We start from the raw sequence: 25487 nt of genomic DNA, 5'->3' as shown, positions 1-25487 counted from the left end.
TATAAAATGCCAGCTCATTACTTGGTAAAGATCGCCTGGATAGTTTGTCAGCTGTAAGGTGGCAGACTTTAGAATTTATGTTCAGACAGTCCTCAGAGGCAAGCCTGGATTTGTCTGTAGAGACAGGCCTGTGCCAATGGTGGCAAAAATCTAGAGGTAGCAAGCTGGCTGAAGATATTCAGAGCAGCTAGGAAGAAGATCTCAGTAGCCCTCTGCTTCTAGTTCTAACCCCTCCCAAGCAGCATGCAGGGTGGTCCTCCCTATGCAGAGAGGTGGATGGGATGGAGCACCAGCAGTACCTAGGAATGGCAGAATCTAAGTTTATCAATGTATAACTTAAGCATTTTGGATAGTGGAGCAAGACTGATTCAATTCAGTCTTCAGGACACCCCAGAGCAGAGGTGCTGCCTAGTTTACTCTTAGGTGACAAAGCTATACTTTGTATGGTACAGTAAAGGCCCCATTATCCAGCATGCATGAGGACAGGCAATGCTATTATCCAAGAGCCTTCTGCTTCCCATCTTCTCCTCCTTTGCAGAGAACAGGAGGGGGAAGGGGTAATGGAGGACAAATGCTGTTCTGCTTCCTAATATGGCACCAACCCCCTGCCTGCCCCTCTCACATATCCCTACTTGGACAAGCAGATTACTAACATTTTGAATAAAGAAGATTCACAATTAGAGTACAGATAGAAGTATTTAGTAAATGTCAATTTGATACAGTTCAAGCTACAATGTCTTGTATTAGATCAAGATGTAGAGCTTTGCAAACTAGCATGACCCCCCCCCCCCCCCCCCCAGATGGAAGATGACAACTAGAACTAGGGAAAATGCATGGCAATTACAAGTGGATCAGAAAAACATACCACATGTTTCTTCATCTGAAGAATCCCCACAGTTGTTGATGTTATTGCATTTCCAGGCCTCCATAATGCAAACCCTGTTCTTACACTGCCACTGATGCTCCAGGCAACTTTTTTCAGGGCAGTTTGCTTCATCTGATCCATCATCACAATCATTATGGCCATCACAGATTTCCCAGGTATCAATGCATTGGGAATGCCCTGGACATGGTTTCTTCCCACCTGTACATTCTGTCACACAAAATAAGATACGTGTTATGCCTTATGCAAGACAAAGGATAAGGCAACTAGGGTAGGAACAGAGAATTGAGATGTTTAGTATTTTTACCAGTTTCTCTTCACCATGAAGTGTTAGTACCCTATATACACACTGACTACATGCCAAATACTGCCAAACCTGTTTTGGAATGTCTCCATTAAATAAGACACGTTTAGTTGTGTGCACTTTGTACAGCAGTTGTCCACTTAAACTGCAGGAATATGAAGCTAATAGAAAAGAAAAAAGTTACCTTGCTAAATGTGATTTCCTTTCTCTGCCGATCTCAAAGGCTAGTGCTGTATCCTGTATGTGAATAAGTTGTATAACTTTCTGGATTTGTACCATATCCAAGGGTACAAACATTTCTCTGCGGCCGTTTTCAATACCAATCTCTCCCTTCTCACTTGTCCCAAGGGGTGGATTTTCTATGGGGGTGAAGACAGACCTCCTTGGCCCAGCAGTGGTGTGGATTTCCCTTTAGTGTGCAAATTTACTGTTGCTCCCTTTTGGTGATCTGTGATGTGTTGCAGGGTCAGACAGGCTAGACAGACTAGGTGTTCAAAGATTTACTGATTTTTCAATTTAGAAAGTATCCAATTTCTGCTTTCACTGGGGAAGTTTCACTTTGAGCTTTTTCCTCTGTGTAGTTGTGCTCTACCTAAAGCTATGGGATTTCACTTATCACTTGTGCTGCATGGGTAAGCTGCCCCAGACAGTAGGGAACACCTATGTGTGAAGAGGGTCAAGTCAGAAAGATTCTGCCTTAGGGCCAAATGTCCAGATTTTTCTTCTCTCCAACATGTATCATGAGTGGAGATCCAGTTGTGGATTTCAAGATCTTTTCCTTCTCTCCTGATCTGAAATGGCCTTCAAGGGAAAGGTCCAATGACCAAGAACAGGAACCAAGCTCCTGCAGCCCTGGCTGCAATGTGAGGAGAGATGGGTGTTCTGTCCCCAGTAAAGGGTACATGTTTGTGTCTGTATACATTGCATCCCACCTGTGCTTACTACAGCCCCTCCCTCCTGGGAACTCATGACATTTCTGTAACCCAGGACGAAAGCCTGGGAGCCTTGCCTTTAAAGGGAGTTTTTGCCTTTAACAGAAGCCCTCTCCCCTCTGTTCCTCCCATTGGGAAAGGGTCTGCATGCCTTCTCAATCTAACTTGGGTCTTCTTAGGGGTCTTATTGGTTGAAGGGACTGCCCTTCATGTCCTCTCCTGTGTCACATGGATCCTAGGCTCGCTACCATGGACCTCGCCCCTAGCCCCAGCCTGTGGGGACTTTTCCTGTAATCACTCTCCAAGATTGTGAGCCAGTCTCAGCCACGCCATGTAGAAGATGCACGTGCCTGTAACCTCTGTTACACGAACAGCTTTTTTACATTTCTCCTACCGCTTTAAACTCTAAAGACTAATCAGCTTCAAACCTTCGTCTTCTTACCCTGCATCTCAAGAAACCTCTGTTCCTCCCTCTCCCACCCATTTCCAGCCAAAAGGATCTTCGTCTGAGGCTACCTCGAGTTGAATCCAATAATTGTGAGTAATGGAAGAATTATCTATGCAATAAATGATTCACTTAAAAGATCTTTGTTTGGATACTGATTAAAGGAGGAAAGTTAGCTGTCTGGATGAGAACTTGGGAAGTTTTTATTGAGCCAGAACAATGGGGAAAAAAAAAAAGTTTCACAAGCCAAACTGGAACACTTCAAAAGTCCAAAAAAAACTCAAGCAGTGAATGCTGTCACTGCTACCTCTATGGGAGGGGATGAGACCAAGTCTTCAGCCCCCAGCTTTGGGACTTGTCCTTCAGTGGTCTCAGGGTTTCAAGCAGTCAAAGAAAAGCTAACTAGTCAAAAGTTGAAGTCTTATAGACTGACTGTCAGGCAGGCGTGCACTAAAGGAATATCCTCTGAAAGACACTGGTTAGGTTAGTGAGCCTAATAGCCAGGGAGAAAAACAAAAAAAATGCTCTCATTGAGAGTTCCAACTCTGACCACACTGACTAATCTACTTGAGGGAGGCGGCCTGGCTAGTGGCTTAAGAAGCTTCCACTTACAGCCAGCCTCAAGGGGAATTGTTGCACAGGAATATTATTCCATCAGGGCAGGTATCAAGAGCCATCTAGTGTGTGACCAGAGAGTCCCCACAGTTGTAAGGGGAAAAAAGGCTTGTGAATTTAATTGAAAGGGTCCCTTTGTTAGCATCGCTTTAACGCGTCAAACTGCATGATTAAGAACAAGCCTCATGTATATGAATCTCTTCCTTTTGGAGGGATTCAACAATGAATTCGAGGCAGGGGAGTCTTTTCAGAAGCAATTGCAGGGGTAGTGTGCTTTGACTTGCTCTGGGGATGTTAAGTGGAAAGATTTGCTCCCCTGCCCTCAATATAACAGGAATATTCCTGGATATGGGAAGTGAAAAAACATTTCTCCAGAGAAAATGCTCAACCCTCAAGAGTACCTGCAAGGCTGAAAACTAGATTTCTAGTGGTGTACTAGATCTATATAGATTGCATTTTTTGTGAAGCATGAGTACAATCTTTACCAATCCCAAGGAGATATTCCTCAGGGGCTGCAATGTTTATGTAACTCCTGTTTCCAGGTACATCCATAAATAGACAAGGGGCCAGCTTCAAATGCTAACTAGGATTAGGAAAACATGGAGGTTACTCTAGATTAGGATTCTTCCATGGGACAGCAAAGCTATATAGCCCAAGGGAATCTGTCAAAAAAAAAGCCCAGACAGGTCCAGAACTGGGTGTTCCAAGGCTCATGTAAGTTTCTATAGATAAAATGTTGACAATACAAACTAGAAACAAGTATAGCATATGAATGTTGATTATTTTGCTTCTTGAGTCCTGTTCAATGGGGTCCTCTGCCTTCACAAGCTGGGAGAATCCTTTTCTCCCACATAGACATCCTGAAATCTGGGAACATGCAGCCTCTCGTGCACTGCTCAGTCACTACTGGAAATAGCATACACCTTAGAGCAGTGGTTCTCAACCTTTTTTTGGCCGGGACACACCTGACAAATGGTTCTCATATGCGTGACACACTGAACATGTGACCATCACGGGGCTAAGTGTAAACATGCACTCTGCATCCACAGGACTCCCCTCAACCCTCAGCAATGAGTGCAGAGCAGATCTAGGGCATAACCCGTACAACTCACCATACAAAAAAAAGATATTCTGGTTCTGATGACATCTCAGTAAAAGCAAAACAAACTCCCTTTACTACCAGGCACAATAGCCTTCCTTATGAAAAGACAGTAATTTACCACTAATGCATATCCTATTGAGAAAACACATCAAATAAGATTGATACAAATGCCTACATGCTAGTAAAACACCTCACTTTGGTCACACACCCAGAACTGACCTTCACCAAGTACAGAAAAAACACAAATTATAAATATGGAGACAAACTGGAACGGAAAACCAAAAAAGCCACTCTGCATACAGTGCGAACCTGGAGAAATGGAAAGAGAAATATAGCACCTAACAGACTCAGGATTTGCAATAATGCACACAAACTAACCTGCACAAAGTTACACCTGTATTACGGAACACACGCAAACAGTAACAACCCTATCTAAGAAATACAACTATTAAACCAGGCCCTAAACACTAAAACATTTCCTATTGGGAAAACAGAATAAGCCAAGCTGCTACAGAGCCCCACACAGAAATCATTGTAAAGTTATAACAAAAATGTTACAAAGCAGCTGCTGAACAGAATAATATTCAATTAAATACTCATAAAAATTATTAAAACATGTCCAAATATCAATAAAATATTTCAAAACAGCAGACATCGCATAATACCCAATAATTAAAATGGCAGTCAATCAAGAAAAATAAATTTAAAAAGCCACCTTTACTTACCTTCTCCAGCAACTCTCCTACTCCTTTCCCTTCCAGGCCAATAGCACTAACCAGAAGCAATAAGGGCTGCTGAAGCTCTGTCCTCAATCTTCTTCCTTAGCACCCACAACCAGTCACTCACACACACACCCCCAAATAGACCCCACGACCAGTCTCGGTCTCTTTCACACCAGTCATCTTCCTGACCAGTTTCTCTCTCAATCACACTCATGTTCTCTTATATACAAGCTCTCACACACAAAAGCTCTTACACCCATTCACACCAGCTCTCACCCAGGCTTCCATTCACACCCCTACACACAAGCTCTCACCCAAGTACCCATTCACACCCACAGACAAGCTCTCACCCAGGCATCCATTCACACCCACAGACACAAGCTCTCACCCAGGCATCCATTCACACCCACAGACACAAGCTCTCACCCAGGCATCCATTCACACCCACAGACACAAGCTCTCACCCAGGCATCCATTCACACCCTCAGACACAAGCTCTCACCCAGGCATCCATTCACACCCTCAGACACAAGCTCTCACCCAGGCATCCAATCACACCCATAGACACAAGCTCTCACCCAGGCCCCCATTCACACCCACAGACACACCAGCTCTCACCAAAAATAACTTCTTCCTTCATTGCAGGGATAGGCTCCGGTTCCGCCGTGGCTTTAATCCGGCGGGCCTTCTTTTTTCGGCGCCACGGGGATGGGCGCCTCAGTCAGAGGTCAGGTTTCCTCTTCGTCGCTAGGGGTCGGGTTTTCCTCTTCACCGCTACGGGGCTGGGCTCCCGTAGCGGCCTTGCACCGTCGGGGTTGGGTTTTCTCTTCACCGCTACGGGGCTGGGCTCCCGTAGCGGCCTTGCACCGTCGGGGTTGGGTTTTCTCTTCACCGCTACGGGGCTGGGCTCCCGTAGCGGCCTTTGCACCGTCGGGGTTGGGTTTTCTCTTCACCGCTACGGGGCTGGGCTCCCGTAGCGGCCTTGCACAGTCGGGGTTGGGTTTTCTCTTCACCGCTACGGGGCTGGGCTCCCGTAGCGGCCTTGCACCGTCGGGGTTGGGTTTTCTCTTCACCGCTACGGGGATGGGCTCCCGTAGCGGCCTTGCTTCGTCGGGGTCCTACACTGCTATTCCTCCCACCCCACTCCCGGACAGTGCCATGTCTGCCTCACTGGCCAATCAAAGGCTTCCTCCCTTCTTCCTACTACCACTGGCAGGTGGCAGGGAGGAGGCTTCCGATTGGCCTGCGCGGGGGAAGGCAAAATGAAGGAGGCTTCCCATTGGGCAGTGGGGGTAGGAAGAAAGGAAGCTTTCAATTGGACCACGGGGGCTGGAAAAAGGGAGAAGGAAAGTACAATGGGGCAGTGGGACACCGGGAGATGCGACACACCTGGCGGTGTTTGGCGACACACTAGTGTGTCGCGACACACCGGTTGAGAAGCGCTGCCTTAGAGTATAATGCGCCAAGGGAGGTGTCTGCACTGAAGAACCCACCCTATCCTAGTGAGTACACCCAAATGGGGTGGTGGGGGGGGGAATATTACTATATAGAGACTGGAAGATGAGCCCCATGCCTACTCTGTCCCCAACTCACCCCAGACCTCAAGTAGATTCCTACTGGAAGACAAATTATGTAGTTATGCACAGGAAAGTGAATAAGTTTTAGGAAAAAAGATAAGGCAAACAGGAAAACAGAAGATGGAATAAAAAGAAAATGTGGTTAAATACCAACAGGTATCTAGCAACACACTAATGCAAATATGGCAACTTATGATATAAATATAATGACCCACTGGGGTTCATTAACAGTGGTATTAATTTAAACTAGGGACAGATAAGTGCCTCCCAACTATCTCCACCTTTCAGTGGTGCTTCTCCCTTTGAGGGAGCTTGGATGGCTTCCCCCTCAGAATGGAAGCAATGATTTTCAGTTTTGGCATTAGACAAATGCAGGCAGGTTTTAAGATTTGAATTTTTTGGGCCTACTCTGGACTCAGGCAAGCCCTGCCTGGGGTTCCTGGTAAGAGATTGGGAACTGCCCTTCCAGTCCATTCACTGGACTATACTGCCTTGGGATTAGAAAAAGCCTTGAGTGTTGCCTGGAAAGAGGCAATGGGAACACCTCCCTGTGGGGCCCAGGATAGGGAAGACCTGCTCCTCTGCAAACCCCTGGAAGATGGAGGAATGGTGGTAACCCACAGCAGAGTTTCTAGTGATTTTTGGAATAAAGGCTTTCTGGTTAGAACTGTGGTTGCAAAGAGTCCTGAAGGCCCCCAGCCAGTCAGGTTTTCAGGATATCCACAGTGAATATGCATGAGAGGCAGTACATGCAAACCTGTGGATATCCTGAAAACCAGACTAGCAGAGGTCCCCCAGGACAGGTTTGGTGAACTTGTTAGAGCCAAGAACAATTTTGCTGCCCTGATCCTGTCCCAAGAGAGACATTGAGATCGGTGTTCCTTTATATCATTGAATTCCAGAGACATTTGAATTCAGTTAGATCAATTTGAGATCTATTGAGTCTTCACTCCTGGGAGAGAAAAATGTAGGATTCTCTGTTAAGACATCCATTTTTGCCAGCTTTGGAGGATTTTTTTCCTACCCCAAGAACTACACATTTTTTGTGGCCCCCCCCGTGGTATATAGTAGCGAGTATTAAGAAGGAGTTACCTGAGTAATGAGCCAAGACTCTCCAGCACAAACAAGACCCCTGCATGCAGTTTTATATACTAGATAATTGTGCAGACTACAATTGAAATTGTTTCCTTAAACCAGTCCCCCCTGAGTACAGGAAACTAATTCCCCAGTCACAGTCTATGGGTATTTATACCATCTCTTGGGGCCCTTGAAGTTGGGATAACGTGTAGAGAACTTCAGTTAATATTGAGGTAGGAGACGGCTCCAAAGTCCCCACTTCCCTCACTAGGGGGGCAGATGTGAGCACAATCTTGCCATCAGTCCCAGGCAACAAGGGTTTACTTTGCCCAGCCCAACATAGGAGCAGTATTTAGCTGACCAACTCAAGCAGAAGTCTGAAATAGGCTGGGCTGCTGCAGCCATCCAGAGAAGGGAGAATAAGGAAGAGAGTCTCTTCTCTTCCTGAAGGAAATTCTAAACATTAGTCTCAAGTCCATTTGCCTAGAGACTGCAGCAGTCAGCCCTGAAGTGGCTATTTCACTGTAGGCCCCCTCCATCTGAATACTTAACCTCTCTGATGGGAGGCCAATATATTCCAGCTGCATGGATATTTTCAGCCTCAGACTTCTACCTAACCCAGGAGATCCTCATGTAAATAAGATCCCACAATTAATTGGCCTTCTTGTTTCAGCTAGGTCATGGTGGGGGGAGCTTCAGTGGTTAATCCTGTAGCTATTGGTTTCTGCAGCAACACAAGTCCTCTGATGGGTTTTAATTGAAAGGTTTTTTTTCCCCAATCTATATCTGCTCACAGGGGGGAGAGTAGCATCCAGCAGATCCATTGCTACACTCAGCAGTGCAGTTGTTCCCAATATCCCTGTTAACTATATAGTCCTAGCACAGTCTTGCTCCCTCTGACAGACATTCTTCCCAGACAGTGACTCAACCTAATTAACTTGCCATTTCTTACTCCAGTAAATCAAGGCAATTTACAATAAAAGCATAGAAATTTAAATATCTTAGGCAATTAAAACTGTACAGAATGCTACTGAAAAGACAATATAAAAATTATGTGCATGAATAAGCTAAAAATTTAACCTAAAAAATGGTAAGAGTAATGAAGGAAATAATGTTTGGTAAGACCATGGAAAGTGTTTTACAATAATCAAGTTTACTGAGGACTAAGATATACAATGGTTTTAAGGTCATTAGCAGCAAAAGGATGTAATCCACAAATAAAAATGAAGGATTGAATCTTATGAGATGTGTAATTTGAATGGTAAATCACTATCTATCCTAATACCTAAAGTTAGAGACTTCATTGACCAGTATTGAAATGCCTTCCATAACTGGATAAGGTGGTTGATCAGGATAGCTTTTGGGGTAGAAAAAAAAAAAAAAAAAAAAAGATTTAGACTTTCTCTGATTAACTGAGCTTTTAAGCAGTGAGAAATTTCTATGAGATAGTTACTGAAATCAGTTAAAGGGTTAGGTGTATTTAAATTGATGGAAGCTACTGCTTGAATATTAGTGTATAAATTCAAAGGTTAGACTTTTCTTAAAGTAGCTAACAGAGAGCAAGGTAACTATTGAATATGTGGGTGAGAGCCAGGGGGAGGGACTCTGCAACTGAGAGGTCTGGAGCTAGAGGTAATATTATTCCAGACAACTTGATAGGATCTTTCATCTAGGAAAGACTTCAAAGTACCTGATCTGACTCCTATATCATGGACTATTTAAAAGTAGTTTGTGATCAGAAGCAGTACTCATGTCTAAAGAGATGAGTATTGTTTATCTAAATTGAGATTATCAGATTGCAAGGCTATCTCTGCAGTTTTAATGCTGAAGCCTTTACATTATCCAGGTTGTTTTACATCCAAAAACAAAAAACCTATCCAGAAAAGATGAGTTGGAAATGGACTTCTTTCTCAATTTTATTTAGTGTTAGACTGGCCTCAGATGGGAGATCAGGATTAAATGTATTAATTTGTTTTTATGAAGTACAGGACAAATGGCAGATTTGAGGGAGGGGAAGGTTTCCAGTTTCAAGGCTAGTGACCACTAAAGGTGAAAAAAGATTAAGAATGGGATTAAGAATAAAACGGAGTGGAATAGGATTAAATGTGGTAGAAGAGACATGAATCTTTGTAAATTGCAAGCTTGTTTGTGCTATTTTGTTAGAGGAAGAATTTGCTAGTGTCAGTAAGGGATTTTGGATGTAGTTGGGATGAGTAGAAGCCAACTCCCTGAACAAGGACCAACTCGTCCTATCATTCAACTTTGGGAATCCTCCATTGCCAGAAGTTCAGGATATACAAGGCCTAGGCAGCCCTTAAAAACCCACAACACAGGTACTCAGGGAGAGAGAAAAACCACAGAAGTGCCTCCACCCCTATGTGTAAGGCAGGTAGAGGCAAGGGGTGCCAAAGATTCAAGAAACTTGGTCTTTTTCTAAAGAGCAATTCAGATTTGATTAGTTTCAGGAGATTAGCTTTTGCACATTTCAGTAAACTTTTGCTCAGTTTCAGAATCTTGTGTTATTCTCTGGACTAACCTGATCCTTTTTGGGCCTAGAAGCAGTTGCTTCCCTACTTCCCCCATCATAAAGTGTCCCCATACTTGGGAACTCTGGATTTGGTACAGACTCAAGTTCTAAAGGAATTCAGGGCTCCAGGCAGATGCATTGCAAGGTACCTAAGAAGATCTGGAACAGACCCATAAGCCCTCCCCTTGAAGATTTTGATAACTCCCAATGAGAAGCTTTCTCTGCCCCAAGCAGCAAAGCAGTCCTGTAAGCAGATGGAAGCGGTACAGAGAAGGGCGACCAGGAAGGTGGAGGATCTTCATCGGATGACGTACGAGGAGAGATTGAAGAATCTAAATATGTACACCCTGGAGGAAAGGAGGAGCAGAGGCGATATGATACAGACTTTCAGATACTTGAAAGGTTTTAATGATCCAAAGACAATGACAAACCTTTTCCGTAGGAAAAAAAAAAATCAGCAGAACCAGGGGTCACGATTTGAAGCTCCAGGGAGGAAGATTCAGAACCAATGTTAGGAAGTATTTCTTCACGGAGAGGGTGGTGGATGCCTGGAATGCCCTTCCGGAGGATGTGGTGAAGACCAGAACTGTGAAGGACTTCAAAGGGGCGTGGGATAAACACTGTGGATCCATAAAGTCAAGAGGCCGCCAATGAAGAGTGGGTGACTCACCAGAATGATGGCTACTGCCTGGAGACAATACCCTTATTCAATAAATGTACACATGCTTACTGTGACTCCAACATCGTTCTAGCTTCAACAGCAAGAGGAAATGTGGAATAGAGGATCTGCACTCACAAAGGGGGGAGTAGCTGGCTTGTTACGGCGGTTACTACCCCAAACCAAATAAGCCTGATACTTCACTTTCGATGCATATCCAACATGGCTCTCTGCTTGAACAGCATGGGAGAAGAATAAACTGATACTTCAAGCATATCCAGCATAGCTCCCTGCTTCAACGGCAGGGGAGAAGATAAACAACCAATAAGGGCTGTATAACAGTCTGAGTAAAACAAATAAGCATGGGTGTAGCTTGCTTATTGCAGCGGTTACTACCCCCACTACCCCTAACTTATCAGCTAGATATTCACTTGGATGCAGCTCCATCACTGCTTTCTACATTAATGGTGGGGGTGGAAAGGAAATAGAACCAAGAGCTAAGAGAAACAGATAAGTATGAGAGAAAAAGTGTGTGAAGCTTGCTGGGCAGACTGGATGGGCCATTTGGTCTTCTTCTGCCGTCATTTATATGTTTCTATACTTATAAGTATTATATTTTATTTTCTGATTCCCATGCAGCCATCCTATGTGACCTATAAGAAGGAAACTAGTTTGACCCCAGTTCGGAGTCACATACAGGCCGATACAGTAAAAGTCATGGGAGAGCGGGCGAGTGCCTGCTCTCCCAGCATGCATACAGGCTACTCTGGTGAGTGTGATTCAGTAAAAAAAAATTTTAAAATTAGGGCCCACGGTAAAGAGGCGCTAGGGACACTAGTGTCCCTAACGCCTCTTGATAGGAGCGGCAGCTGTTAGCGAGTTTGACAGCTGACACTCAATTTTGCCGGCAGTTCTCAAGCCCACCGACAGCCACAGGTTCGGAAACCAGACGCCGGCAAAATTGAGCGTCCAGTTTTCATCCCACGATCTGATTTAAGTTTAATTTTGGGGCCTCAGACTTAATATTGCTATATTAAGTCGGAGGGTGTTCAGAAAAGCAGTTTGTGTACTTTCCCAGTGTCAGCAGAAATTAATGCCTACCTTTGGGTAGCTGCTAGTTTATGAAAGTAAAATGTGTGGCTTGGCTGCACATTACTTACTGAATTGTGCGGGAATAACTAATAGGGCCATCAACATGCATTTGCATATTGTGGGCGCTATTAGTTTTTGGGGGGGGTTGGATGCGTGTTTGACACATTACCCCTTACTGAATAAAAATGCGACCAAAATGTGCTATTGTTGCAAGGTGCTGGGCAAGTACATTGGTGGTGCATCAACAGGACTTCCCCCCCCCCCCCCCCAACTTTAGAACTCTACAGTTTCTGCCATTAATAAAAAAAAATAAAAATGTCATTCAACAGCAAGCAAAAGCTCTCTGTAAGAGGTCTGAAGCCTCTTCAGGATAGGACAGAATCCCAAACCCTACACCTCAAGTTCTACAATATCCTGCATTCAACAGAAGCTCCCTCAGAGGGTACCAAGCAGAACTAGGATACTTCCCTTACCATTCAAGTTCTGGTATCACCTCACTAACAGCAATGCATCAGCACACCTCTAAACACTAATTGAACTATAGGATATGGCAGGTTTGCTATAGGATAATACACAAGTATTATCCTATAGCAAACCTGCCATACCAGAACACATTAACTGCCAGATAAACAGTAACCACCTGCCAGTGAGAAGGAAACACTTCAAAATGGTACACCAGGCCCTAATACACCTATTAGGAAAAAAAAAAAAAAAAAAAGGTTGCTGTAGTTATCTACATGCTAGCAAGATAGCTCAGGGTTCGTGCAAGGGTAGTAGGTACCTAGGCAGCTTCTGCCTTGTGCTGCCGCCCCCCCCCCCCCCCCCCCCCTGCCAGTTTCATGCTCAACCCCTCTCACTGTATGCTGCTCGCAGCCTGACTAATCTACTCTTTGCCTTGAGCAGCTCTGCTCATGATACTACCTGGCTGCTCTTCAGTACCATAGGTGACTGCCTAAATTCACCTAATGGATGCACTGGCCCCAATATCTCACCTCTGTCACATGTACAGGGACTTTTATCACTATTTTTTGGTCTGAAAACTGAGTAGAAAGTAGCTTTTCTACTTAAGTTTTCATTATAACAAATTCCAGGGAAATAAACTGAAAACAGTTTAGACATGCAGGACAGACCCTCAAGTACAGAAGAGACCATAAGAAACAAAAGCCAGAGAAAAAAAAACTACTGGAAACCAGGTACTGTATGCTGTGCAACAATGGAAAAGCCACCACTATTCCTCAAATACAATATTAAAAAAATCCACCAATATATTTCAAATAAGCAGATGAACATTCTAGTTACACATTTTAAAAATCCCCTACCACCAAAATATTTCAGAGCAGCAGATGAATACTCAAGATTAAAGATATTAAAATACATAAATGAACATTTCTCTGCTCTCCATACCTGGGAACTTTAGATTCAATCACCCTGAGGCTGATGCAATAAGATGCATGTTAAAAAAAATGGGCACTTGTACTGAGCTCCTGTTTTCCAAATGTGCTCCCAGCCATGTCTTCTGGGCACCCGATGCAATATTTTAATGAGCTGCTGTTAAGGAATAATTATGTAAGACATTGATAAGACAGGCTAAAAGAATTTGAAAAGAAGTTGGCTGTAGAGGCAAAAACTCACAGTAAAAGCTTTAAATATATCCGAAGCAGAAAGCCTGTGAGGGAGTCAGTTGGACCATTAGATGATAGAGGGGTTAAAGGGGCACTTAAAGATAAGGCCATCGCGGAAAGATTAAATGATTTCTTTGCTTCGGTGTTTACTGAAGAGGATGTTGGGGAGGTACCCGTAATGGAGAAGGTTTTCATGGGTAATGATTCAGATGGACTGAATCAAATCACGGTGAACCTAGATGTGGTAGGCCTGATTGACAAACTGAAGAGTAGTAAATCACCTGGACTGGATGGTATACACCCCAGAGTTCTGAAGGAACTAAAAAATGAAGTTTCAGACCTATTAGTAAAAATTTGTAACTTATTAAAATCATCCATTGTACCTGAAGACTGGAGGATAGCAAATGTAACCCCAATATTTAAAAAGGGCTCCAGGGGCGATCCGGGAAACTACAGACTGGTTAGCCTGACTTCAGTGCCAGGAAAAATAGTGGAAAGTGTTCTAAACATCAAAATCACAGAATATATAGAAAGACATGGTTTAATGGAACAAAGTCAGCATGGCTTTACCCAGGGCAAGTCTTGCCTCACAAATCTGCTTCACTTTTTTGAAGGAGTTAATAAACATGTGGATAAAGGTGAACCAGTAGATATAGTATACTTGGATTTTCAGAAGGCGTTTGACAAAGTTCCTCATGAGAGGCTTCTAGGAAAAGTAAAAAGTCATGGGATAGGTGGCGATGTCCTTTCGTGGATTGCAATCTGGCTAAAAGACAGGAAACAGAGAGTAGGATTAAATGGGCAATTTTCTCAGTGGAAGGGAGTGGACAGTGGAGTGCCTCAGGGATCTGTATTGGGACCCTTACTTTTCAATATATTTATAAATGATCTGGAAAGAAATAAGACGAGTGAGATAATCAAATTTGCAGATGACAAAATTGTTCAGAGTAGTTAAATCACAAGCAGATTGTGATAAACTGCAGGAAGACCTTGTGAGACTGGAAAATTGGGCATCCAAATGGCAGATGAAGTTTAATGTGGATAAGTGCAAGGTGATGCATATAGGGAAAAATAACCCATGCTATAATTACACAATGTTGGGTTCCATATTAGGTGCTACAACCCAAGAAAGATCTAGGTGTCATAGTGGATAACAGATTGAAATAGTCGGTACAGTGTGCTGCGGCAGTCAAAAAAGCAAACAATGTTGGGAATTAGAAAGGGAATGGTGAACGGAAAATGTCATAGTGCCTCTATTGCTCCATGGTGAGACCGCACCTTGAATATTGTGTACAATTCTGGTCGCCGCATGTCAAAAAAGATAATTGCGATGGAGAAGGTACAGAGAAGGGTTACCAAAATGATAAGGGGAATGGAACAACTCCCCTATGAGGAAAGACTAAAGAGGTTAGGACTTTTCAGCTTGGAGAAGAGACGACTGAGGGGGGATATGATAGAGGTGTTTAAAATCATGAGAGGTCTAGAACGGGTAGATGTGAATTGGTTATTTACTCTTTCGGATAGTAGAAAGACTAGGGGGCACTCCATGAAGTTAGCATGGGGCACATTTAAAACTAATCAGAGAAAGTTCTTTTTTACTCAATGCACAATTAAACTCTGGAATTTGTTGCCAGAGGATGTGGTTAGTGCAGTTAGTATAGCTGTGTTTAAAAAAGGATTGGATAAGTTCTTGGAGGAGAAGTCCATTACCTGCTATTAAGTTCACTTAGAGAATAGCCACTGCCATTAGCAATGGTTACATGGAATAGACTTAGTTTTTGGGTACTTGCCAGGTTCTTATGGCCTGGATTGGCCACTGTTGGAAACAGGATGCTGGGCTTGATGGACCCTTGGTCTGACCCAGTATGGCATTTTATGTTCTTATGTATCCCTAGTACTCTAATGCATCAGGCACCCACTATTGCAACAGGTGTTCAATAAGAGTGTTTTTCCTGCTTCATGTCAATTTCACCCAGTAGCAAGGGCATCCAGATTTTTTCAAACCTTTATTATTAAACCCCACAAGCAGTAGATTTAAGTATTGCAACAATACTATGTAGGAGAAGAGGAACCACAGAAGATAGCATTTTTGAATTTGTAATGAGCCTCTGACTTAGATAGCAACTCTAGAGCTGGTATTTTGCTACAATAAAACAAATGCATGTTGGGCGCCCAGTAATTTTGTGCATGGGGGTAATGAGTAATAGCTTTATCAATCTAAATTCTATGTAGATGAGTGCTATTGGCTATGCATTTGTCTAGCACATCCAAGATATTTGCCCAATCTCCTTATCGCATTGAGTGAGTCTAGCATGTCCAAGATGTGCATCCAGCCATGTGTAAACCTGTGCAGTAAGCTGGGAACACTATTGTTATCAGCCCCTGAGATTATAGGCTGGGAGGGGCACAAACATGCCTATTCTTCAGTCTGACTGCAGGGGGGGGGGGGGGGGGAGTGCTCGCAGCCCCACAGGGTCTCTAGCCAGAGGCCACATGTACCCAGAACTAACTATGCTCCTGCCAGACAAACACTGGACAATTCTGGGTGGTGCTGCTGAAGTAGCCCATGCAGGCCCTGGAAGTAGTCATTTGTGCTAACACTGGCAAGATGTGGCCAGAAAAAGGCTACTGGCAGGTTTGGAGAGACTATGTTGGAGTATAAGCATAGGCATGAGAGAGTACTGAGAGGAGAATGTGCACATACCAACTCATCCCCTCCCCCCAAAAAAAACCCCAAACAAAATCAGAGTAAATGGAAATAGAAGTTCCTAGATATGACTGAGAAGATGTTCATCTGGTCACTACAGTAACAGTCTGCCCCCTTTATCTAGAGGAGACCTGTTGCATTTAACAAAACATCTGACCACAAAAAGGTAACAGAACTATGGTAAAAGTGTTGCCAAGATCAAGATAGTCATGTGGTGCTATTCCACCTGAATTAGTTTTGGCAAGTATGGTGAAACTATCCATTTGCCATGAATAGTGTGGTGAGGAATCCCCTCACACCTTTGATACTACCCTGCCAAATCTCAGGTTTTGGCACCAGTTACTATTGGAAATCCTTGGTTTCTATAAAAAAAAAAAAAAACTTTAAGCAAAGTCCCTTCTCTTGGAAAAAATCTACAGCTTATGTGCAGAATAGAACATGAAACTCTTCAAGTTCCTTTAAAAGGTATTAGGAGAAGTTCAATACCTTGCCATATCCTAGTCGTGTACTGTGCAGATCATATCAATAGGCTCTAGACCCTTGAATCTGGATGTGCTATGTCAGATTGAACTTGTGGAAGCCATTGCTGGAAATTGCAGCCACCATCACACCCTCCCCAAGCGAGGAGGTTGTGGCCAATTCTCACTGTTCTTAATCTGTACTAGAATTGTGATGTTTAAGACAGAAGTAAGGCTAGGAAACCCTACCCCAAAATGCCACCTTCATTGCATCGTCCAGGCACCAAGCAGTATCAGCCAGTGATTCATGATTAACTACACCATTAGATCTCAGCTGGAGTGTAGTATTGTCAGTATCAGGTTACAATTGTACAATGAATTAAAGTAGATTTAAAATTCAAGATTTACATACAAGTGCAAAATAAACTAGTTCTACTTCATAGGAAGGTAACTGATGAGTTTAGATCCAGGGCACAAGGGCAAGAAAAATGTGATTTTTCAGAATAGTTAAACAGGCACAACATTTAGGCCTACTTTATACCAATTTGATCATGAATAATCACTGGAGCTTCAGAAACTTTAACCCCCTCTTTGAGACCTAGTATAGTTGAAACCTTGTTTTATCTAATCTTAAAAAATATACTACAGCTTCCCTTGCTATGGCAAATTCTAGTTTTATATAAGGCATGCACATAGATAAGTTAAAAGGAAAAATAAAAGTTAAGATGACTTAAAAAGTCAACAGCATTTTACAAGACAGATGTGCAGTTTCATATTTTTTTTTGAAGAAAGGCAACCATTTGAAATATTTGCATTACATAAAAAGTAGTTATTCTGACATGTGTCAGGAGTACATACCACAGTCCCTCTCATCAGAACCATCCATGCAGTCACAGATACCATCACACTTCCAGTAACTAGAAATGCAATTCCCATTGTCACACTGCCAGGCACCTGTGTCACCATGACATGCTTCATCTGGTGGAAAGAAGAGTAAAAAGGGGTTAAACTAGCAATTTAAAAATCATTTAATATGAGTTAAGTGACAAATTGTAGTGCAGTGCACCCTCTTCAATTTTAAATCATGGGACTAAGACAGTTTCCTCCAATTACAATTCTGACCTGAAAAACCTGAAAAGAATTAGAGTGAAGCATGTTTGTGGGGTTATGAATACTTACAGCAGATTAAGAACGACATTAAATTGAGCAACGCGAGTCTCACTTTTTTTTTTAAACCTTTGGTAAAAAGGTTTGGAAACAGATGTTTGCAGATTTATTTTGTTGACCTATACAGTGGATATGTTAACATGTTAGTTCAATGTCTGCCTAATCACTAGAGTCAAGGTGAGAAACTGAGGGCAAGTGACCCTCATCCCCGTCCCAGAGTAGCTCAGAGAATTTTGGGAACAGAAGGGGTGTGGGGCAGAGATTAAAGTCTTTGGCTAGTTTAAGTTTGTATACCATTTTAAAGAGAGTCTGGAACAGTTAAAGGATAATTTGAGGATAGATCACTAGTGATCTATTGTACTGAAAAAAAAATTAAATTTAATTGTACAAGACCGAAAGGATGTGAATATTCTGTTAGGAATAAGAAGGTGGCCAGTTTTGGTCTGATATTAAATCAGACAGGAGCTCTGTGCTATCTTCACTGCAGTCCAGAGGATGTGCCTTTGATTCAAGCCCATTTTGGTTGCTGTGGGTATTAAGATACCTTTGTGAAGAGTTTGGTAGATATTACTACCAATGCTTGTTTTGGAGTATTGCCAGAATCTAAAACCAGTATTAAAAACCCTACTCCTGAAGTCCAAAATTACAGACCCAATTTAAGATTTGCCCAGCCTAAGCTTATTGTAAAGAGTACCGTGCCAGCTAACATTCTAGTTATTCTGTATGGCTCACTACACGGTGTACCATCCATCCAATTGTTCGTGTGCATCAAGCATCCCATTACATTTTTTCAGATAACCACCAGGCTTGTGATTATGCGGTGTTTTATAACTAGGAGGTACCAAATATTTGTTAGCTTAAAGGCCTTGAAAAATGTTCCTAAGAAGTGACCCAGAAATTGTGGGGTTTTCTATTCACTAATTCCAATAGTACATTCAGGAAGTATTCAGACCTTCTGTTCCACATTGTTACACTATAGCTGTGGCACCCTGACTGGGTCTGGCCATTAGATGCCACACTTATTAGGATCCAGCCATCCCACCAGGAGGCTTTGGATTGGGTGACTCAATGCTATTTAGCTCAGCACTTTTAGGATTCTGGGGTTCAGTTAGAAAGAGCAGCTGCAAAGATGTATTTTTCCCCCCACACTCTGGTGGGGCCTCCTAGCCTTGCCCTAAGGAGTTTGCTTTCAGAGGGGCTCTCTCATCATGCACTCCCTGCCTGAGGGTCCTTCTCATAAGTTACAGAGAGATTGTTGAGCCTGATACTTTAGGGTTCTCACCAGGAGACCAAAGACCTATGAGAGCCTTTTTGAAACCCTATGTAGGCAAGTACCAGTGATGGATCCTGCTGTGGGAGATTGTGAAGGCTAGAGGAGAGTTCTATTAGGAAGGCACTGAATTCACCCTGCTTCTTTGGGAATGTCATCCTTCCTGGCTGTACTAAAGGACAGGGGCTGAAGACCAGTGAGCCAATTCACAGCCCGAGTGTGGCAAGCATCTTTGACAGCATGAACACCAATTTAGGACAAATGGACTTATAAAGTTAACTGATTCATGAAATTAGATACCCAGAACTGGTTCTAATTCTTGGAGCCTCACTTCTTGAGAAGCAACTAAAGTACAGCTCACACACTTGTGACCTTCTTTCACTGTCTGGGCCATAAGTGAGAGTTTCCCACCACCATATAAAGTCCCCTGCCTGCAGGGATTAAGAGCCAGCATGGGAATGAATGGTTAGCCAAAGCAGCCCCAGAAGATACAAAATTGGGTGCCCTTGGGACTTAATCAAGTAAGGGTTACACAGACTTACTCTAAAATAGATATGGATTTTTTCCATCCTTGATCTATACACAATACCCCATAATGAAAGCAAAAATCTGGTTTAGAAATTTGTGTAAATAAAAACCCTGAAATATGTTTAAAGTATTCAGACCCTTTACAGCAATTACAGCCTCAAGTCTTGGGTAGGATGCTACAGTCTCAGCACATCCGGATTTGAGGGAATTCCTCCCACTCTTCTCCACAGATCCTCTCAAGCTATTAGGTTGGATAGGGAGCATCAATGCACAGCTATTTTCATCTGGTTAAGTCTGAACCACTCAAGGACATTCAGGCTTGTACCAAGGCCACTCCTGCATTGTCCTTGCTGTGTGCTTAGGGTCACTGCCCTTTGAAAGGTGAATAGTCACCCTAGTCCAAGGTTCAGAGCACGTTTTCATCAAGGTTCTCTTTGTTCTGTTCATCTTTCCCTCGATCCTGACTTTCTCCCAGTTCCTGTAGCTGCAAAACACAGCATGATTCTGCCACCATGCTTCATTTTACAGGTGGTATTTGTTAGGTGATTAGCAATGCCTGGCTTCCTCTTTGGCATTCAGGCCAGAGAGTTCAATCTTGTTTTCAGTCAGACCAGAGAATCTTGTTTCCCATGCTCTGAGAGTCCTTTAAGTGCCTTTTGGTGAACTCTAAGCAGGCTGTCATGTGCCTTTTACTGAAGAGTGGCTTCTGTCTGCCCACTACCATAAAGGCCTGATGGGTGGAATGCTGCAGAGATAGTTGTCCTGAACTAAATCTTCTGGAAGGTTCTCCTGCCTGCACAGCAGATCTCTGGAGCTATCAGTGACCATCAAGTTGTCATCTTCCTGACCAAGGCCCTTCTTCCCCGATTGCTCAGTTTTGGCAGGCAGCCAACTCTAGGAAGAGTCCTGCTGGTTCTGAACTTCCATTTAGGATTAAGGCCACTGTGTTCTTCAGGACCTTTAAATATTGCAGAAAGCTTTGTAACATTTCCTAGATCTGAGCCTCAATCCTGTCCGAGGTCTATGGACAATGCATTTGACTTCACTTTGATGTGCACCAACCACTGTGGGACCTTATATACTGTAGAAAGGTGAGTGCCTTTCAAAATCTAATCAATTGAATTTCACAGGCAGACTAGACTAATCAAGTTGGAAAAATCAAGGATGATCAATGGAAGCAGGATGCACTTGAGCTCAGCTTTGAGTGCAATAGCAAAGGGTCTGAATACTTAAACTGAAAATTATATAAGTTGTACAAATTTCTATAAACCTGATTTTCACTTTGTCATTAAGGGGTATTATGTTTAGACTGAGGGAAACAATGCATATTACCTGTTTTAGAATAAGGCTATAATGTAACAGTATAGAAGAGTAAAGGGTCTGAATACACTGTATGCCCTAACTGGTGAATAGAGGTTACATATTTAACAATCTTTAAAAAAAAAGTTAAGACAAAAGTGTGATGCCCTCTACCAAATTCCCTAGAGTAATGCCTGGAAAAAGTCTGGATGGGGAGGCCTTTGACTGGTTCCTGAGACCTTGTACATGGCAACTTTTTGGTGGGAAAACACTAAGGTTTGTAGTTACTATACACAAGCTTTTAGTCATGGGAATTCTGCACTACTGCAGAATTTGCACAGAATTGCCAAAGGAGAACCTGGCATGCTGTGAACAGAGTGAGTGCCATTTGTGGCAAAGATGAAGGCCCCAGTGATAGTGAATATGTAGAGGTGTGTGTATGAGAGTGAGCAGGGGGTGTGTGAGGGAGCCTATGAGGAGATTGGAGTGTGTGTAAAGAGAGGGTCGTGTGTATATAAGGGTGCTAGCCTGTGAGAAAGGATTGTGTATGTGAGAGCCTGTGTGAAGGGGTGCATGAGAGATTGAGAGCCTGTGTGAGGGTGTATGTGCACGAGAGAGAGAATGGAGACAAACTGGGAGTGGTGATAGAGTGGAAGGGGTTGGGCTGAGATGTGGAGGGGAAAGATACTGGCAGGTGGAGTTGGGGGCCTGAGAGGGCAAAGTGGCCAGGGAGTGTGAGTGGAAAGGACATTTAAATGTAGAATTCCCCTAGAAATTCACTGTAAGTAATTACATGTTAACAATTTACATGAGTAACTTTTCTGTATTAATTTATTTTGACCAATATAAAGTTTGCAGAATTCCCCCCCAGGAGTAACAAGCACTAGATGGCATAATGAATGGGAAAATTATGTAAGCCTATGAAGTTTATGAAGGGAATTTCTAGTGGGTTCTACAGATAACATGAGCTTTAAAGGATGAGGTGAGAAGTATCCACTAGGAATAGAACTGAAGACTGCATAATGCTGTTTGTGTTTTGGGAGAGCCACCAAAATGCTTGTGAGCCTAGAGCAACCTTTCCCCTGCAAGAGGGCTCTGCAGGGGCTTTTCCCTTAAAAAGGCCCAAGGCTAAAGTAGTATTTCTTCCCACAAATAAGGGGGGCCTAACCTGGGTCAAGAGATATGGAGCAGTCAAAGGAGGTTACAGAGGAAGTGAGAATTAATATTTCCTTATCCAACAGTGGGCATGCAGCCCTTACCTCTGGGCTTGGTCCACTCCACTTATCTTGACTCTTACTGAACACTTCCAAGAGACTAGCACTTACCCACAACTGTGTGCCAGAGCCTCATTTTATGTGCTATCTGGGAGAGGGGATGGTTTACATAGTATGTGATGTTTGAGCACCAAGTATACAGTTAATATTTCTCAATTTCACAATTTACTTGTTGCATGAAACTGACTTTAAGCTTACTGTGACAGAAGAATGGCTGATTTCAGGATTATGAAGTTTTCCTGCTCTCAGGACTACAATGGACAAGGTCTCCAATAGCCAATGGGTACAATATGGTTTTTATGAAGGAGCGCTTTAAATCAGTGGACTACTTTCATGAGTTTCATGGTTGGCCTTGACTTGTGTATCCAGGTTCTTAGTTTTTAATCAAACCCCTCCGATACAGGCTCACAAATTCTACTAGTTCATTTGAGTTAATGTTTCAGTGTAAGGAAGACCGATCTGTGTTAAGTACCTGCCACAACAAAACAAAAAAACTGCCAACCCCATGACAAGGGGGATTATGCCACTGCCATATTGATGATCCAGATGTGGGGGTGATAAATTGAGTCATAGGGAGAATAAGACGGGAACTGGGTCGAGGTATACAAGAGTGGCAGAAAGGCTCAATATGAGCCAGTAGTGGAAGATTGGGAAAGGGGAAGGAACTGCAAAGAAAAGTTGAAAGGCAAGAATGTTATGATAATATCCCCCACAGGAACTCAAGACCTCTGAATTGCTCTACCCCCAGCACAGCAAGCCCTCCCAGCTGTTCAGCCTTGTTACATCCTGCCCCTCACCACCTCCACCCCAGGCTACCCCTCCCTGCAAGTGCCCTTGAGGTTACTTATTGCCCTCCCTCAGCACATCTGCTTTCACTCCTGGTCAAATCCCTCCCTCCAGCCACCATGTGGCCTGATCCCCAGCCACCTAACCTTCAGTTAGACTTGTTCTGAGGGCTACAAGCTTTCTGTACTGTGTTCACACACCACCTCACCCCAACTGGAATATCATATGTGGCACTGTGCAAAAGACTGGATAGCATCCCCCAACTGCTGGACTGTCTGCATCTTAATTTTATTCAGTTTTTAAAAAATGAAAATTTGAGGGAGTAGGGATGTTCACATTAAATTCCTTTATTGGTCTATCAGTGATTTTCAGAGACCACAATTAAATAACTTATATACCTTGATGCTTGTTTTCAACTAATGCCACATAACAGAAATCTGTTGAAAATTTATAGGAATGTTTTGCACATGCCTTCTGACCCTCTGCTGCTGGAGAGGAGAGTTATGGAAGCTGAAGCCTAGATGGCTCAGTGTTCTAGCAGAAGACTCCAGAGAAAAATACAAAATGAGCTGTCTAGTCCAACACCACTTGCTCCTAACCAATTTAGTATCTAATTTGGAAAGTTTAGATCACATGCTTCTTATTTTAGCCTTATTTGGACAAGGTTTTCTGTCTGGCAGATTTAGGATTTTATTTGCCATGTTGCAGTGCATATGTAATTAGCAATAGTTAATAGCTCCATTAGAAATAGTGGGAGCCCCAGTATACTGCTTGTCAGATGCCACATCTGAATAAGAAGAACTTAGTTTAAGAAAGTCTTAGACATTTAGGTAATTTCACTTAAAAAAAAGTGAATTTGGGTCAGGGCTTCCCAAACCTGTGCCAAAGATTAGTCATTTGGGTTTTCAGGTTGCTGCGACCGTCACTGCCCGACCTCGCCACTACACCCACCTTACCTCTTTCGACTCCCTCTTTGGTTGATAGAAGTTTGGCTGCCACGGCATCATCTTGCCGACCTCCTCCTGAGTCCCTGGACCGGCTAGACGCTGCCTTCCACCATGTTCTCCTGAAGCCTAAGGGTGCACATGCAGCCCCAACTCAAGTACCAGCTGTGGTGCGAACCTCCAGGGTGTCCCCCCCTGAGATGACATCCTCACTGGATACTTAAGGTCTTTTGTTTTGCTAGCTATTCGAGTTAGCAAAGGTTTACTTAGCTTCCTCCAGGCATTTGCTCTCTGCATACCTTACTACTCTGCCTCATCTGACTTTACCAGGGGTACCTGCTCCTTGGGGTCCTTGCTTTTGCTTTTCAGGTCACAGTCTGGAACCGGTACTTGCTCCTTGAGGGCCCATGTTCCCAGACCTGCTACTGAATACAACTTCTGCCAGGAAGTAACTGCTGCCTACAACAGGGAGTTACCATCTGAGCTTTCCCTGGAACCAGGTACTCTCTCCTTGATGGCCTACTTCCTTCCAGCTCCTGGGCTGCTTCAAGAGACTATTGTATGAGTGTTACCATCAAGGTTCTGTTCCTGAACTCTGCCTACTCACTATATTCAGTTTCTCTACAGCTCAGCCATCCTGGGATCACTGTTCCAGTGCCTGAGGGACTATAGCCCAGCTGGGCTCTTCCAGCTCACTACTGCCACCTCTGGTGGTCCACTATACAGTTTAATAAAAGATCTAGTGTGTCTCCCAACTCGGAGCCTGACCGGTGGCCCCTCTTGGGATCTTCCCCCATGGGTGTGGTCATCTGCCACCGGATGAAGATCCACCCAAAATCACAAACAGGTCTACAATGAATATGCAATAATGGGCTAGGTCTACCTGCAACTGTGGTAACAGGACAGATTTGGAAAGTTCTGAGTGTGTAATTGTACTGAATCTAAGGTATCTTTAGACCACAACATTAAATCTATTTAGGAGACCTGTATTTTAGATTTGCTTTCTCTCAGTATGTTGAGCTGACTTGTATTCAACCTTGAGCTTTTTATTTTTGTAAAAGGCAGATTAGAAATGTGAATAGTACTATGGAAAGTTACTTCAGCTTAATGGAAATAAAATGCTGAAATCAAACAGCACACTTAAATGTTCAGTATCAATAGTTACTTTATGTACAATGACACCATTATTTTAAAGCTGTTGACATCCAGGTTTGCAATTAATTCATGCACCATAAATGTTTTTCAGAGTAATGATTTGACTAAAGGCTAGGTTAAAAAATAAAGTTTTACCATTCGTGTTTAGCTAGAAATTGATTTTATACAATACTAGTGGTACCCTGCCATGCATTGCAGTGGCAGAGTCAGAGTCAAGTTCTTTTCCCTCCCTCCCCCTTGCTCATTTACCTCACTCATCCTCCTCCCCCTTCCCTCCCCTGTCCCCACTCCAACTCTCCCCCCCTCACCTACCCTGCAGATCAGAAAACTTGTCTATTTCTGT

The 25487-nt window shown here is 43.2% G+C and overlaps 1 protein-coding gene across 3 annotated transcripts in view; it reads right to left on the bottom strand.

Moving 5' to 3' along the window:
* Positions 1-25487, bottom strand: part of LOC115091242 (low-density lipoprotein receptor-related protein 2-like) — a 271760-nt gene that overhangs the window by 200354 nt on the left and 45919 nt on the right. For all 3 annotated transcript variants that reach the window (XM_029601348.1, XM_029601358.1, XM_029601367.1), the window contains exons 3-4: positions 17580-17699; positions 866-1093 (exon numbers count right to left, since the gene is read on the bottom strand). In XM_029601348.1, coding sequence (XP_029457208.1) covers positions 866-1093; positions 17580-17699 — 348 coding nt within the window. The remainder of the gene's footprint in view (positions 1-865; positions 1094-17579; positions 17700-25487) is intronic.

This window comes from Rhinatrema bivittatum, chromosome 1, assembly GCF_901001135.1.
Source record: "Rhinatrema bivittatum chromosome 1, aRhiBiv1.1, whole genome shotgun sequence".
NCBI lineage: Eukaryota > Metazoa > Chordata > Amphibia > Gymnophiona > Rhinatrematidae > Rhinatrema > Rhinatrema bivittatum.
The sequence above is the reverse complement of the archived record's forward strand: the minus strand, read 5'-3'. Positions and strand labels throughout refer to the sequence as shown.